Consider the following 15,527-nt stretch of genomic DNA (forward strand, 5'->3'; position numbering starts at 1 on the left):
GTAGCATAGAAATCCCAAAGTCTCCTGGGTGTGTGGAATTAGTTACACAGTCCTTTGGATCCCAGCCCTAGTATCTCAAATTTCAATTAACTTTCAGAGTGCAAACTTAATATATTAAAGAGAATTCAAAGCCATTGCCCCCTCCACACACAAACACACATATGGAAAAAGGAGAGGACACAGTATGGCTACATTTCCTGGCTTTTCCTCCTCCTTTTAAAATTAAGTTTTCACGGTCGTCTCCAGTTATATCAACGCTCAGAGACCAAAATCACACATTAATGGTTGCTTTATTACCTACAAAGCCTTTCGAAGCCAAGAAAGGTTAAGTCTCTATAGAAGCAAATAATTTTACATGGTAAGGATATTTCACTGTTTTATTTTATGAACTGATAAACACCTAGCCAAGTTACAAACAGAGAGGTGGAAATGCAAGCATCATGTTAATATTTAAACTCATAGAGACCTTGGCAAAAACCCCTCCCTTTTTCCGACTGGGCAGGTGCTGCTGTTTTGACTGTACAGCTTTGTTTTGGAAATATGTATAAATTAGACATCTTTAGAGAGGAAATACTGCAGATTTCAGGATTGTTGGACGATGCTTTGTTAAAACGAGTTTCCCCTCAACCTTCAAAGAGACTGTAAGAAAAAGGCATCCTTGCTTGAACCAAGAATCTTTATATTAACCACCCCCCAAAAAAACCCCCACTAGTTTTTGAATCACTTTGGATTTCATCGGTCTGAGTCACTTTCACTCTCCTCCTTGATTCCACTGTCTTCTCCAGCAGCGTTTTCCCCATCACTCTGTTTATCCCAGTCTTTCATGGAAGCTCCCATCATGAAGTCGTCTCGCAATATACTCCAGGCCGGTCCCTCTTCCGATCTAGATTCATCCTGAGGGTTGGGAAAGGAGACGAGCGTGAATGGTAATATCAAGCAGAAGCAAATTAAGTTTCCTTAACTGGAAGCATCCAAGACAGACTATATTTAGAATTATAGATATGCTACCTGATCCCTACAGGGATCTTGCTTTAAAAAGTAATGGAAACCTTTAAAAAGTAATGAAAGCATTCCCAGGCAGAGGGCCTTCTTAGTATCACAGTAGTCTCTCACTCACAGCTGTGGAACGCCCTCCTCTCAGATGTCACAGAACTAAACAACTATCTGACTTTAGAAAACATCCGAAGCCAGCCCTGTATAGGGAAGTTTTTAATGTTTGATGTTTTACTGTGGTTTTCTAATCTGTTGCAAGCTGTCCGGAGTGGCTGGGGCAACTCAGCCAGATGGGTGACATATAAATTACTATTATTAATATATTCACTCAAACTCCAACTTACATAGCTCACAACTGACACCTACTCACATGGCTAGAGCTTACAAAAGAAAGGCCCAAGATCCAATTGAAAAAAGAAATTAATGTACGTAAGACAAGGAATCTTAAAAGCAAGAAAATCGGTAAGTCAAAGAAGCATCAAAAGGGGTTTTTCTCCAGTAGCTACCCATGATACCCCATAGAGTGGAGGTACTCAAGAGAAGACTTGCCTCTACTGAAGAGCTTAGCAGGGAGTCCTTCACAGGCCTGAAGTCAACTAAACCCAGACTGGGAGCTTGCAGAGCTGACAAAGCACTGCCACAAACCGATCATGTTGCCTGGCCTAGGCAGCCCCGTGTACGGTATTATAGTAGCCCAACCAACTGTTTCAGCCCAACTGAAATATAGGTTATCAGAAGAACATAGAAGACTGAAGTTGGGCTATATCTACCCAAAGCAGACCTGTACCTTGCATGACTGCCAACCTAAGCTAGTGAAGGGCAACCTGGCCTACAGAGGAAACATGTGGCCTCACTGACAATGCTGGAACATCCCCCCAGGCAGCCCGCCCCTTTTGGAGGTAGCACAACCATGTCAAGAACAGGGTAAACCACCCACCAGGAATACACCAAAACATGAATGCAACAGAGTAGAAGAACAGTCTGCCAGGAGCTCTTTTGGAAGAGGCCACTGAACAAAGCACTTGAAAATGGTGCCTCAAATTCTGAGCCATAGGATACCATGGTCAATTGCATTTAAAGCGACCGAGGAGAATTGCACGCAAACTCCTGGTGGTTTTGGTCCCTCGAGGTGACCAAAAGCAGGCCTAAAGCCTACATGAAATGGCTCCAGAAACTCAGCCCTCATCCACGAGTGCTTGGCACTGTATGGCAACCACATAAGCTCCGTGAATCCCCAAAGAAGGGTGATTCCCACCTCTAAAAACTGAAGATGTTTAACCGGAGACTTCTTCAGTAAATAGTTTACAGCATACTCCATTATCAAACATGTTAGAGAGCTTATTTTGACATCTGTAAGAAATGCAGCGTTTTAGTAGTAATCCGAGGGCTGGCTCATGCATGACATACATCACTTAATCTCTCAGCACTCGAGGACTAGAAGAGGAACGCAAAAACTACATCTGGGATCTACAGGAAAGCACAGAGCGCTGCAGAGTGTACAGGAATGTACAATGACATCTCCCCCATACTCCCAAATCTCTCTTGGTGGATCAAGTTAAAAAGCTTTTGGATCGTGAGATTTCAAAATACATGTGAACTGAGGACCGGCTTCATTTTATTTCTGCAAACAAGGTGCATGCAAGGACACAGCGTTGGGTGCTTAAGTAGCAAGAGTGCTGGCTATTTTCAGACAGGCTACAAGCATGGCATGGTGCACTTTGACCTCCCCCCCCCCCCATATGGATTAATCTATAGTTAACCCAGGGAACAGTGTCTTTTAAAAAAAGCTTCTATGTGGCAATCTAAGCTGCCTCTCTTTAATTACTCTCAAGATACAGCTTCATTAAGACATTACCTGGCACATTGCACCAACACAAAACATGGGTTTCATAAAGCCCTCAAACAAACAACTTACCCCAAAGTTAACATTTAGCGTATCTGGTTAGTTACCCAAAAGCCTCCTTGGTGTCAGCCAGTCATATGGGGCAATATCTGATGATAGTCACACTCAAAGGAGACCCACTGATTTCAGTGGGTCTATTCAGAGTATGACTTAATTGTCTATCATCATAGCAGAAAGCTGCCATGTTGTTGTTGTTCAACAAGCTCATATCTGGATAGCAATACACTGGTAATTTTACTCTGAATTTGTTTTTTTGCTTGGAAGCAGGTGGTATAAGGCTACTTTGAGAAGGTATAAAAAAGACAGATGTTTGTTTTTTACTAAGGATTTAGAACTTCACTAGTTGTCCGTTGTTTGAGAATGAAGAAGCAAAAAAGACATTTTCTACAGTGCAACAGCACCACTTTGTGGTGGCTACAATTCAAGCAGTAGCATACCAAAACATAGCCTTTGCAGCAAAAGCTAAACATGTCCTGTGGCTTAGCAAATTTAGTTTGCATTCCTATATACAATTATGTGGGGATAAATCCCACTGAACTCAATGGAGCTTACTTCTAGATAGAAACATATAGGACTGCAGTGCTATTGCATCAACAAGGCATTTAGCGCTTTCTTTTTAATAAACATTTACCAAAGAAAATTTACAGAGAGATCCACAGTTATGATTCGTTTTCAGTCCCATTAAATACAGCTCAGCCGTGTTCAACATCAAACTAGCAGCATAATTCTAACCACATCTAATCAGAAATTCCCAGGTCCTGTTGAGTTCCCTGGTATGCAGGTATAGTGGGACTGCAGCCTAAATATTTTTTTTAACTTAAAGGTTAGTATTGATGAAATACTTCATATTTCTCCAGAAGGATGTCATCTTGCCCAAAACCAGACCCATCTGCATTCTTCCTTCCCCCTGCTCCTCACATCCCACTATTAAAATTAAACAGCATTTTTTTTACAATTATTGTTAGGTTCCATTGTAATTAATTCTATGGATTGGTTGGTTTGGTAAGCTTTGAGGCTTACACAGACCCACCAAGAGAGTTCTTGCTATTACCAAGAATCGTCAAGCTGTAACGCTCCCTCCTAACCAAGCCCCATCACCATTAAGATCACTTCCTTTCTTTCCTGCAGGGTAGAAACCAGCACAGATCTCATGTGTCTAGTGTTTGATGGGTGCACACATGAATTCATGAAATTAGCCAGGCACCAGGTGCATTCTTCACCTGGCTCTTGGCCACTTGCAACCAAGTCAAGATGCCTGGGCATTTCCACCATCGGGAGGTGCCAGCCTGGGGATCAATGGATCTGGACTGTTTTCACACACTAATACCACATCCTGTAGAATTCTACTAGCTACAGTGGTACCTCGGGTTACATACACTTCAGGTTACATACGCTTCAAGTTACAGACTCTGCTAACCCAGAAATAGTGCTTCAGATTAAGAACTTTGCTTCAGGATAAGAACAGAAATCATGCTCCGACGGCGCGGTGGCAGCAGGAGGTCCCATTAGCTAAAGTGGTACCTCAGGTTAAGAACAGTTTCAGGTTAAGAACGGACCTTCGGAACGAATTAGGTACTTAACCCAAGGTACCACTGTATATTTTTATCTGAACAATCAGAATGAATGTCAGAAACCAAAATGCTTTTTTCTGTGCAGCCTGAGCAGGAGCAGTGAACAACATTATAGTTAATTGTTGTTTCTTGTCTTCACTTACCCCAGCCCCTGCTCACAGTTGTGAAGAATATCCTTATACTATGAATTGTCTGTGTCACCATTAAGAAGAAGGGGGTAGGAATAGGCCAATAGGTATGTGGACTGTCCCTGGATAAAGTGACTTTTCTTCTTTTAGTTCTCAAGGGTTGTCATCTGAAGTAGCCAGATGTTTAACTGATAATCAATCACAGTCAGTAAAACATTTGAAAAACAAGGCTTTAGAGCTGTCTTGCCCCAAAAGGCAACTAGACATTCTATTTTGGTGACTGTAACCTTGGTTTAAGGAGCTATTTGGCATCTAGCTTATATATCTGAATTTCTAACACTGATCTGCTATATGTACAGTGAGAAGTCCTGAGTTTCTGCACCACATCTACATAGCAAAATAGACATATGCACTTTTCATACATCACTGTGTATATGAAGAGTATATGTGATTTTCTACATGGACATGACAGCCATATGGAAAACTTGTCTTGTGGGAGGACACCCATAGACAGGGAAGCACTGTGGGCCACCTAACATATTTTTAAAACTCAAAGCCCACAAACACAAATCAGCACATCTGATGTGCTCATTGACTTCACCCCATGGGCCAACATGTGAATCGATTCTGACCCAGTTCTCCTAAAAGAGAAGAGAAAAGAGTCCAAAGAACACAATAAGGTCCTTCTCTACATGATTAGCAATTAGCTCACATCGACTCTCCCTCTGCAAAAACGTATTATCTAATGCCAGAATCCAACTTCCTCTAACAAACTTATTCCTGGCACCTGCAACATGACGCAACTTTAATTCTACCTTATTAAGCCAAGGCCTACATTCCTTGCCTTCCAAAATGGCACATTCCTGAGAAGCCAAAACAATCCGTATCTTGCAACAGCAGTGCAGAGAGGTGTATATTCACAAAACCCCACACCTAGATAGGCACTTCTTTTTGCATTTTCGTAATAAGAATGATACAATCATACGGCTGAAGGAATAGTGTGCAAAATTCCTCACCCACCCACCCAGAAAAGAAGATGACTGGTCTTCCACGTTTGCTTCATTGGTGCAAAGCAAAAAAATTGTAAATTTCATTTGGTGCTTAGGTGCAGTGTCTCATCTCTGTTCATGTTTTCAACAAGTTGTCATTTACTAGGCATCAAAGCATGCAAAATTTCAATGGGGACTGGATAGTCTTGTCTTATTTCCTAACATTATCCTTGCAGCAAAGGCCAGCTTCTGGTGGAACAAACTGCAGTTTCTTCTACACCAGAAGCAGAAGCTTTACCTCGCCTCTCCTCATACACACAGAGCACAATGGAGGGCCGAAATCCCAAGGCTGGTGCTCATAACAAACCATTGTTTGTTGTTGCTTCCCAACCAGCCCAACGTGTATGTGAGAAATACTTCTTAGAAACGGCAAACTTAAGCTCTTGTACTGAAATCAAAAGGACTTACAAGTAAACATGTTTTGCAGCAGCTTTTTGCTCATTACTCTGAGGACTCATTTACCAGGGCAAACTAATCTCCATTTAGTAGAAACATATTGGCAGTCCAAGCTCAATTAGTAAAATAAAAATAGAGACAAGACAACCCTTTGGAGGCAATAAAACCAGCCCCAGTTGGGGCACTGCAATTTTTACAGTGGGGCTGAATGCCAATCATTGGAAAGCATTCAAACCTTCATCCAAAAATTTTTTTTGAGGGGGTGGGCTTGTGACTTTTCTAGTTAGGTACCGGTATATAAAATCTTCACTTGCCTTGCACAGGATTGTGGCCAAACTCTGAAGCTGGAATTTACCTAGGAATTCTCCTGTCACTGAGTTTGCCAAACCACAGCACAAGTGAGCTTCTACCCATTTCCCCCGCTTTAATTCTCGATCGCATGAGCAGTCTTTGGATGTAAAAACAAATCAAGTTTTTGATAGGCAAAGACATCAGCTGGGACATTGAGAGAATGCTATATACTAAGAATGACTAAATACAACCGCTGCAAGCTTGAACATTTAAGCTCCCTATGAATCAGTGGGACTGAGACCGAAAAGGGCATTGCTTTCCCAGCTGTATCGACTTAGCATCTCTCCATAGCAAAAAGAGATTTAAAGGAAATCTTACGATGGCTTTTCCTTCCCATCTGCATTTGTAGCTACCATGTACATTGCACACCAGGAACGAACTTGACCTCCCTCACTCACCCCCCTCCTCAGTAAAAATAGGTAACTGAAGCAAACAGCATGCAGTGGGAATCAATGGCATTTAAGTGTTCCCTAATGCTGGCTGATAGGACTTGAACTTGCTTCATTCTTAAGCCATTGTGACTTTGGTGCATTACTGTAATAATTACTGTATATCCCAGGTCCCCAAAATGAGTAGGGATATTAAAGACAACTATTTCTTTCATGTGGCAACTTTGGTTTATCAGGTCGTTTAGAATTTCTACGATGAAGAAACGAAAATCCCTCTAGGGCCTCAAAGGGGCATTGCAGCTTTGGAAATAAGCAAAATGCATTTAGATTTAAGCAAAGGCAAGTGATAAATCATTTAAAAAAGGCTTCAGTTAGTTGACAGCCATACTGAAAATAAACTCCAGTCCTCTCTGCAGAATGCAATTTCAGTTGGTGGGTGGGTGATGGAATTGGCCACTGCTGCCTTGGAACAAAACCCAAGCAGCAAGTTATACTGGCTTCAAAACACAAATGTGAAAAATGATGTACACAATTGAACACCCCCAGTCCCATCAGCAGCTCTTAATCAGGAGGCTCTGCTACAGCTGCTGGAAAGCATTCTCAGTAAGCAAACATCGCAGAGAATTGTTTACAGCACCTGGTCTCCATTCTCTTCTGGATAACTTCATCTCCAGCGCACAGAAGTGTTGTGTTTGTCCTGCTTTAATTAGCCACAGAGCTGTGGAATTACAGGTTCGCGTTCTGAGTCTTTGCTGGGGGACCACCCAAGGAAGGCAACCTGTCTCCATGTACACCCAATATTTAACAGCCTCACTTGGGTTCTGTTTCAGACCATGCGAATAAAAGCGTGCTTCAGGTTGACATTGACCAAGGATGAAGCTCCTGCAAGCTTAAGCCCAGCACTTAATCAGAAAAATGAACGGAGGGCATCAATACAGCACTTCTAGGATCAGAGGAAGGCTGCCTCTGAATGCCAGTCACTAGGGAATTGTAGCAAGTCAGGGATATCATGCTCATCGCCCGCCTGGGGTGCTTCCCCAAAATATCTAGTCTCCCACTGTAGGAAACAGGATGCTTTGATAGACAGGTCTTTTGTCTGATCTGGCAGGGCAAGGTAAAGCATGATACAGATGGTGGACACCACAATTAACATCAGGTCTTTGGGTGCAACCTTACTTACTCCCAGTTTCATCCCATCTACCTTGCTTATGACAGAGTTTTTCCCTGGCCACATTCACTCCGTATCAGCTGGAATGTGCATAGTTTCTATAGCAGTTCTTTGACATAGAGGCAATGGCCACTTTCACACCATGCTGCTTTAAATGTATGTGGACAGAAACTGCACAATCCAACTGACAGATGAGTATTCCCAATTAAGATTCAGTTGCTTCCAATACTATTCCTCTCCAGCTGCTGACTCTTCCATTTTTGGTGTTCAGGATTCAGCAGCAACCCAAGACCATCTCCCTTGGTTTATGCACTGGTACATGTCAGTGGCAGCTCATTTAATCTGGTCAGATATTCAGCACATATATATAAAATGGGCAAATAACTCATGTTTTCCTACCTTCATGCCCTGGTTTTCCCTGCTTCCTCCTCTACAAAGTCAACACTGACCCCAAGGAGCAGGATGCTGATGGGCAGTGCCAACCCCTTGACCTGGTTGCAAGGAGGCAGGCAGGCAGAAATCGAGGGCGGAATGTGTTTGTGGGGCAGTGCCCCACTGGCCCACAGAATCAGCCTCCACTGCCCCAGTCCAAGCTGCTGAATTCCAGGGCACTAACAGATCGACAGGATTTGCTTCTGAATAAACAGGAATGATACTGAACTGCTTTTCAGAACTGTACTTTGAACAACAAAATGGCAGTAGAATTATAGAAATGAGCATGCATAAAGCCACGTCAAAGCAGATACAGTTCAGCAGCAGCAGCAGCAGCTACAATGGCTTTCAAACTACAACTCAATGAGCAGGCAAGTGGCAAACTGCATCTGCAAATTAACCTGGAGGGGCCTTAGAACAGCGTCCTAATTATCCTTTTCAGTCCCATGGCTCTATGAGATTTGCAACATTGCCAGATAATTTGCATGTGACCCACCAGTGTTCAGCGCTGTTCCACCCCTGGGATTCCATGTTCAAAAATATATACAATTAGTACTGGGGCAGAAAAGCTTCATTGTTCCATAAAGGAAAAAAATACTTATTAACTTAAATCTGTATCACTAAACTTGAGATGTTTTCAATAGACCAAGATTCTCTGTAGAATTCCCCCTACTTTTAAGAATGCACTCCTTATTAGGGGAATATGTGCAGAGCCAGTTGAGAGACTGGCAGTACTAGGGTCTAAATTCTCTGTTCATGAGCCAGGTAGGGTTAACGAAGGCGTAATGCTTTGTTGAACATCTTAATCCCGACCTGGAAAGATCAGACCGTCTATCGGAAAGAATCCATTTTTATGCTAGCTTAGCCCTTGGCCTGCCTGGAGAAGAGCCTGCCAAATCCTGGCCATTCTGTACCAATTCCTAAAGTGTGATATGGACCATATAAAAGGGCTTGGACTGCGCTTGGCCAGTTAATTCCAAAGCCTCTATGATCTTTCCAGGTTGTTACTAAGATGCAAGCTCAATAAGGCACACAAACACACACACACAACAAAATCAAAACTGCTTCCCAAGGTGCATACCTTACTGATGGTTAAGGCTCTGATAGCAGCAGGCTGGCTACTGAAAAGCAAGAGGATGGTGGGTGCAAAGTCTCATAAACGAGGACACACACAGCTCCATGCACAACGAGCTAAAGAGCAGGGGAAGAGAAAGACACATTCCTTCCCATCTGCTTCTGACTGGTTTGCCAGAAAAGGCCTCTTCTTGACCACCTTCTTAAGAGGGAGAAGGGTAAAGTCACACCTTCACTACCAAGGCCTTTCACTCCACATTGCTGAACACATTTCCATGACCCTGAAGAAATTTGGAGGCAACATTCTGCAAAAAAAGGCACGTTGTCTATCTATACAACGGAGCCCAAAGCTAGAAGTCAATTTGGAATTAAAATGATACCTAACGAAAGCTTGGGAAGTTTATATTTCAGAATTTACTATGGTTATGGTAGTCCACAACTACGTGACTCAACAAAGATCTGAATGGTGCCATTTTCAGCTTCAATGTAAAAGACAGCTTAGGGTTAAAGGTAAAGGTAAAGGGACCCCTGACCATTAGGTCCAGTCGTGGCCGACTCTGGGGTTGCAGCGCTCATCTCGCTTTATTGGCCGAGGAAGCCGGCATACAGCTTCCGGGGCATGTGGCCAGCATGACTAAGCCGCTTCTGCCGAACCAGAGCAGTGCACGGAAACACCGTTTACCTTTCCGCCGGAGCGGTACCTATTTATCTACTTGCACTCTGATGCGCTTTCGTACTGCTAGGTTGGCAGGAGCAGGGACTGAGTAACGGGAGCTCACCCCGTCGCGGGGATTCAAACCGCGACCTTCTGCAAGGCTCTTGCAGACCTTCCGCAAGTTCTAGGCTCTGTGGTTTAACCCACAGTGCCACCCGCGTCCCAGCTTAGGGTTAGGGGAGCCTAAATGAGAGATAGTGCAGGTGAATGAGCATTCAAGACAATCATGACCACAGGAATTACGGAAGCTGTTAGTATAATACTGTCAAGTTAAAACTCAAATAAAATATATGTGACTATCATGCTTCTAAAGTTTAATAAAGCAGTCCTAATTGAATTAGAGATTTTGGATGTCTGTGCACAATGCATGTACTAGATCAAAAGGTGTGTATCGCAGGTTGTTCCAAGTTGTTTTATATAGCATTGCTATATTTAAACAAAAAACAAAAAAACCATTCTGGCAGTAATACCAGGGGGAAATAAGGTAACAACCCAAGTTCCCCTTGCAAGTTATTTCAACACAATGGATAGTACTGGTTGTTAATTTAAGGTCATGCATTACATATGAACACATGCACAAAACAGATCATGTAATTGTTGATTTATCATCACTATGATTTAATACTCTTTTTTCTCTTGCAAGTTTCTACAATGCAGTCCTGTTCTTCAGGCTACTTAACAAGTTCCAAACATCTCCCTAGCTCATATATTATAATAGCAGAGGGAGATTCTGGTATGCAGACAAGCAGCTACAGTGCTTCTAGCAGAGACACCCAGCAGAGGCACCTCCACTTTTGCACAATTGTTAGGATATATGAGGTTCAGCTACACTTCGCAAAACAAACTTTTAAAAGCACAGAGGAGCTTTGTAACTGCTCCTCTCCCCAATTGTCTCCTTAGTGCGGACTTGGACGCAGCCTGACTACAGAGTGCAGATATGCAGATACTGACGTACAACACAACTGCAGGAGCAAGGGGAGCAAAAACACAAACTTTTCCAAATTGCAGAGGGGATGAATTATGATGAACAAGGGAGGAAGATCCTGACCAGAAGGGAGGGAGACGCTCTCTGAATCTTGCATCTAGCCTCAGTAGAAGAGGGGAAGTGTAGAAATCCATGCTACGGCACAGCAGCCCCTCTTCTTTCTCCACTGCCAAGTTCTTGCATTATCTCCCTCCAAAACCATGCTGTGCTCATCCTCTATCTCCCAGAAGATTGTATCTTAGTACTCCCTGTGCAAAGGGGTCCAAGGCAGGGTTGGTATTCCTGGCTGGCCCTACAGTGGGCACTGGAGTGGTGGAGATAAAACTCTTCAAGTACTGGGGGATATCCAATAAAGATAGAGTAGACTCAATGGACTTAAGTCCCCATTATGTCTCTGTGAGAGGCCATGCTCAGAATAACGCAACTTAACGCTGGGAATACAAATGTTCCAAGCCTGCCCCCCCTCACTGCTACCATACTCTAAATAGCATGGCACAAACAAAGCCTGCTGCCTTCCCCAAGCAGGCTTCCCAGATAAGGAAGATGGGAAGGGGGCAGAGACCACAAGATCCTGCCCAGAAACAAGCATTATGTACCTTGGAGAGAGAGAAAAATATATTACAAAAGTCAGCAGGTTCAGCGAGGATTAAAAAATACTTTGATAAACCGTTAATGATATGAAAGGCAAAGTCCTTGGATCCCGTTCAAAAAAATAATTACTCCCATCTGAGCACAGAAAATCTGCAGAGAGGGCTGCAGTTTTTAAAGGAGCATGAACAAGTTTTCAAACACCAGACCGTGAAACCTCACTGGAGCTGTAGAGGAGACAGGCGAGAGGAAAACCCTTCTCTGCTGGTGAACGTGAACGAGCATGCACAGGGTCTGCACAGGCAGCAAAATTAGGTGGCACGATAAAAGATGGTATCAGATTGTAAGCAGGGGTGGGGAAGGAAATCAAACTGTGGTCTCCCCCCCCCAAAAAAAAACCACAAAACGCTGGCTTTCTAGCTGCATACAATTTTAGGCAGGGAAACTTCCCACACTTCGGGACTTTACCACCTTATTCCACTTCACGTAAAGACCTGCCTTACATCTCTCCTTTTTCCTTTCTCCTTCTGTGATGGAACTCCTATTTGGGGACTTCCCTGGCTTTTTTCTGGCCCACGTAGGACCAGTCTGGATAGTTGGCCTTGGTGAAGATTTGACATTTTCATCCCCAAAAAGTTTTTGATTTGAGTTTCTACTGAAATGAGGCTGCATTTTAATGTTGCATTTTAATGTTGTTTTTAAGTTGTATTTTAATCAATTGTTTTTATACCTGGTGTTAGCCGCCCTGAGCCCAGTCTTGGCTGGAGAGGGTGGGGTATAAATAAAATTATTATTATTATTATTATTATTATTATTATTATTATTATTATTATTATTATTTTGCAGTTGTAGAACTCTGAAAGCTTCAAAAAGATCAATGAAATCCAGCTCACAATGTAGTGAGGAAGATGTACCACAAACCCTTCCTAGGAATGTACCCTCCATGACATTAAATTCCTCTATTAAAGAGAAAACAAGGCACTTAGGTACCGAGGCTGGTGTTCAACTACTTCAGACCCTGCTTGTGCCGCTCTCTTCAACCTTGGGTCCCCAGATGGTGTGGGACAACGCCCATCATCCTTGAAAGCTGGGCAAAGCTAGTCGTGGATCATAGGAGTTAGAAGCCAAGAACATCTGGGGCCCAAGGTTGAAGAATTCTGTGTTACAGCATGCTCTATTCACTAAGGATCGCATGTGCTACTTTGAGAACACGGTGAGATAAAGTGTATGCTTGAGCACAAGCAAAGCAGGTCTAACCTGCAGCAGGAGAGAGCTATACGGAATCGCAGGCACTGGAGAGGTCTTGCTCTCTGTTTCAAGGTTTGTTCAGCAGCACATCTGCTGCCCACACGACCGTTCAGGCTACGGTGTGTACTGCTGAGTAGGCAGTGTCATACGTGGAGAGACAAAATAAATACTTTCTTCATGGGCTTCTGAATGATCTGTGGCTGACCTTAAGCTACCATAGCATAGGAACTGATAAGATTCCTGCCCTGTGGCCTTGAATATCGACACTTACAATTTGGCCTACCAGAGCATTCATTCTTCAAGTTCAATCAAAACTTTTCAAGTTCAATTAAAACTTGTTTCCAAAGCTGGACTTGCCAGGTTAAAAGAGAGAGAGAGAGAGAGAGAGAGAGAGAGAGAGAGAGAGAGAGAGAGAGAGAGAGATGCTCAAAGCAGTTTAGAAACCTAATAACCATGCATTTATAGGCATCCCACACCAACAAAAGGACACAAAGTGGTGGTGCACACTTTTGGCAATGCACGGCACAAAAATGTGCCTAGTTCTGACATCTACTCATTGCATGCAGCTGGAGGAAATTTTGTGTTCCCCACCTCTCTCTGATCTATGGCCACAATCGAGCTTCAACCCCTCCCCCCCCATTAATACAATGAAACAGTACTTCTCCATTGCAAACTGATTACCCTGGAGATATTCATGCAAATTCCATCTTTCGCAGTTCCACTCAAGAGTTTAGATGCATTAACAACCTACCTGTCACATAAAAGCTGCAGAAATCCATAAGGAACGCTTAATATGTGTGTCCCCAAAATACCTCCATCCACAAATATTTGTGTTCTGAGGTCAAGTTCCTACCTGATGCTGAACATTTCAATTCCCATTTATTTCTTTAAAAGGTGAAGGGTGGGGAACAAAAGCAAAACCAAAGCCCGCCTTGACTGAGAGCCACATGGCAACCCCTCCCCCCCAAGAGTTGGTTTAGTTGAATAGTAGGAAGAGATTTAGAGTTCAAAAAGTTGCAGGAAGTGAAAATGGGGGGGGGGGGGGAGAGAGAGAGAAGAGGAGAGAATAGCCACAAATACCAAGGCATTACTATAAAGACAGATTTTGCCGCAAATGCATATGATCTAAAAAATCCAGGATTTTGCACACCTCCCCCACCAGCTTTATAACATTATTTCAACTAAGGGGTTGAGGGAAAGGTATCAGATGTTAGGTTTGGAAAGCTGACAAAAGCTTCTCCCGTCCAAAATTGATTTTCTGAAATACCTACCAGGCGGGGGGTGGGGGTGGGGAGAGAACCGAACACCCCACATCGTACTTTTTACCATGCAAAAAGACAACCAGGACATTTCAGCCGTACAGAAGCAAGACGTCCTCCAGCACCTGTTTCGCTCATCAGTTCCACGGGTAAAATATGTATGGGGCCTAGTCAAACCACAGGAGTCTCTGCCTGGCAACTATGCATATTGGCTAGATACCATGCACAGCACACCTGAATGTGCTGCCGAGTTGTGCACAGTCTCCATTTAACCCACAGTAAAACTGAACACATACACACACATACACATACACACACAAGACTTCACAAGAGAAGAGGAGCTTGTTCTCTTCTCATTCTGCAAGTACTCCAGGCAAAAGGAGAGTGAAGACCCTCCCAAATGGGAGCCTGCCCAGTCCCCATCCCCCCCAATATACCATAATGGCATGGGTTTCGTTCTCCTTGGCTAGGCCACGCTTGCATATTACCCCCTCCTTACTTCCACGTAGCTCCTGGTCTGCCTTCCCACCCAACCTCAATGATTTTTAGTGACAAGACCTGCTCTGTCAGCAACCAAAGCACCAACTCTGACCACAGTGCTAGCTATGCAACACGCCCTGTAAGTCAGTTTTAAGTTTCTGTGTACCAACAGATTACGAACAGCAGCGCTGGAGAGCTTCTATTACAACATCAAGCTTATTATTCTAATTTTTCCAGCCTTTGAAATCAAGCAAGCCGGACAGATTTAAGGAGAAATGGAACACTTGGCGACAGTCTAAGTTACTCTTATTACCCAATGAATTTTTAAAATACTTTAATCGTACACTTGCGTGAAACTCAGAGGGTTCTTCATGCCACGGAGTGTTTCGGCATGCTTCCCGAAAGCACACTAAACAAAGAACGCATGACAAACTGTTGTCTCCCAACTGATTAAAGTATTTCTTGCTGGCACAGGAAAGCGCTTAGTTAACTCCAATGGAATGGGGCCAAGAGAAGTATTCCACCCACTAGCGAGCACAAAGTTCAAGCATGAACGCAAATATGCATTATAAACATGCAGCTTCTGAAATTCTAGATTCCGAAACCCCAAGTCCTGCTCCCTTTCGAATCTGACTGATCCAACATCTTTGCCCTTGAACGATTTTTTAAAAGCAGATTCCTCTCGGAAGGAATTCTTGCGTCGGCAGTAACCCTGCAGCTAGGCTGGAACACAGGTAACTCGGCAGAACTTTTAATGAAAACCAAATCACTGCAGATAAAGTCATTATCAGAACAAAT

General features: G+C 43.3%; 1 protein-coding gene across 1 annotated transcript in view; it reads right to left on the minus strand.

The window, feature by feature from the left end:
- Positions 1 to 363: 363 nt before the first annotated feature.
- RRP15 (ribosomal RNA processing 15 homolog) overlaps positions 364 to 15,527 on the minus strand; it is a 29,904-nt gene continuing 14,740 nt past the window's right edge. Inside the window, exon 5 of the mRNA XM_083605563.1 lies at positions 364 to 894. Within this exon, the coding sequence (XP_083461689.1) occupies positions 733 to 894 (162 nt within the window). The 3' untranslated portion in view covers positions 364 to 732. The remainder of the gene's footprint in view (positions 895 to 15,527) is intronic.

Source organism: Podarcis filfolensis (genome assembly GCF_964270895.1).
Source record: "Podarcis filfolensis genome assembly, chromosome: 3".
In the NCBI taxonomy this organism is placed as follows: domain Eukaryota; kingdom Metazoa; phylum Chordata; class Lepidosauria; order Squamata; family Lacertidae; genus Podarcis; species Podarcis filfolensis.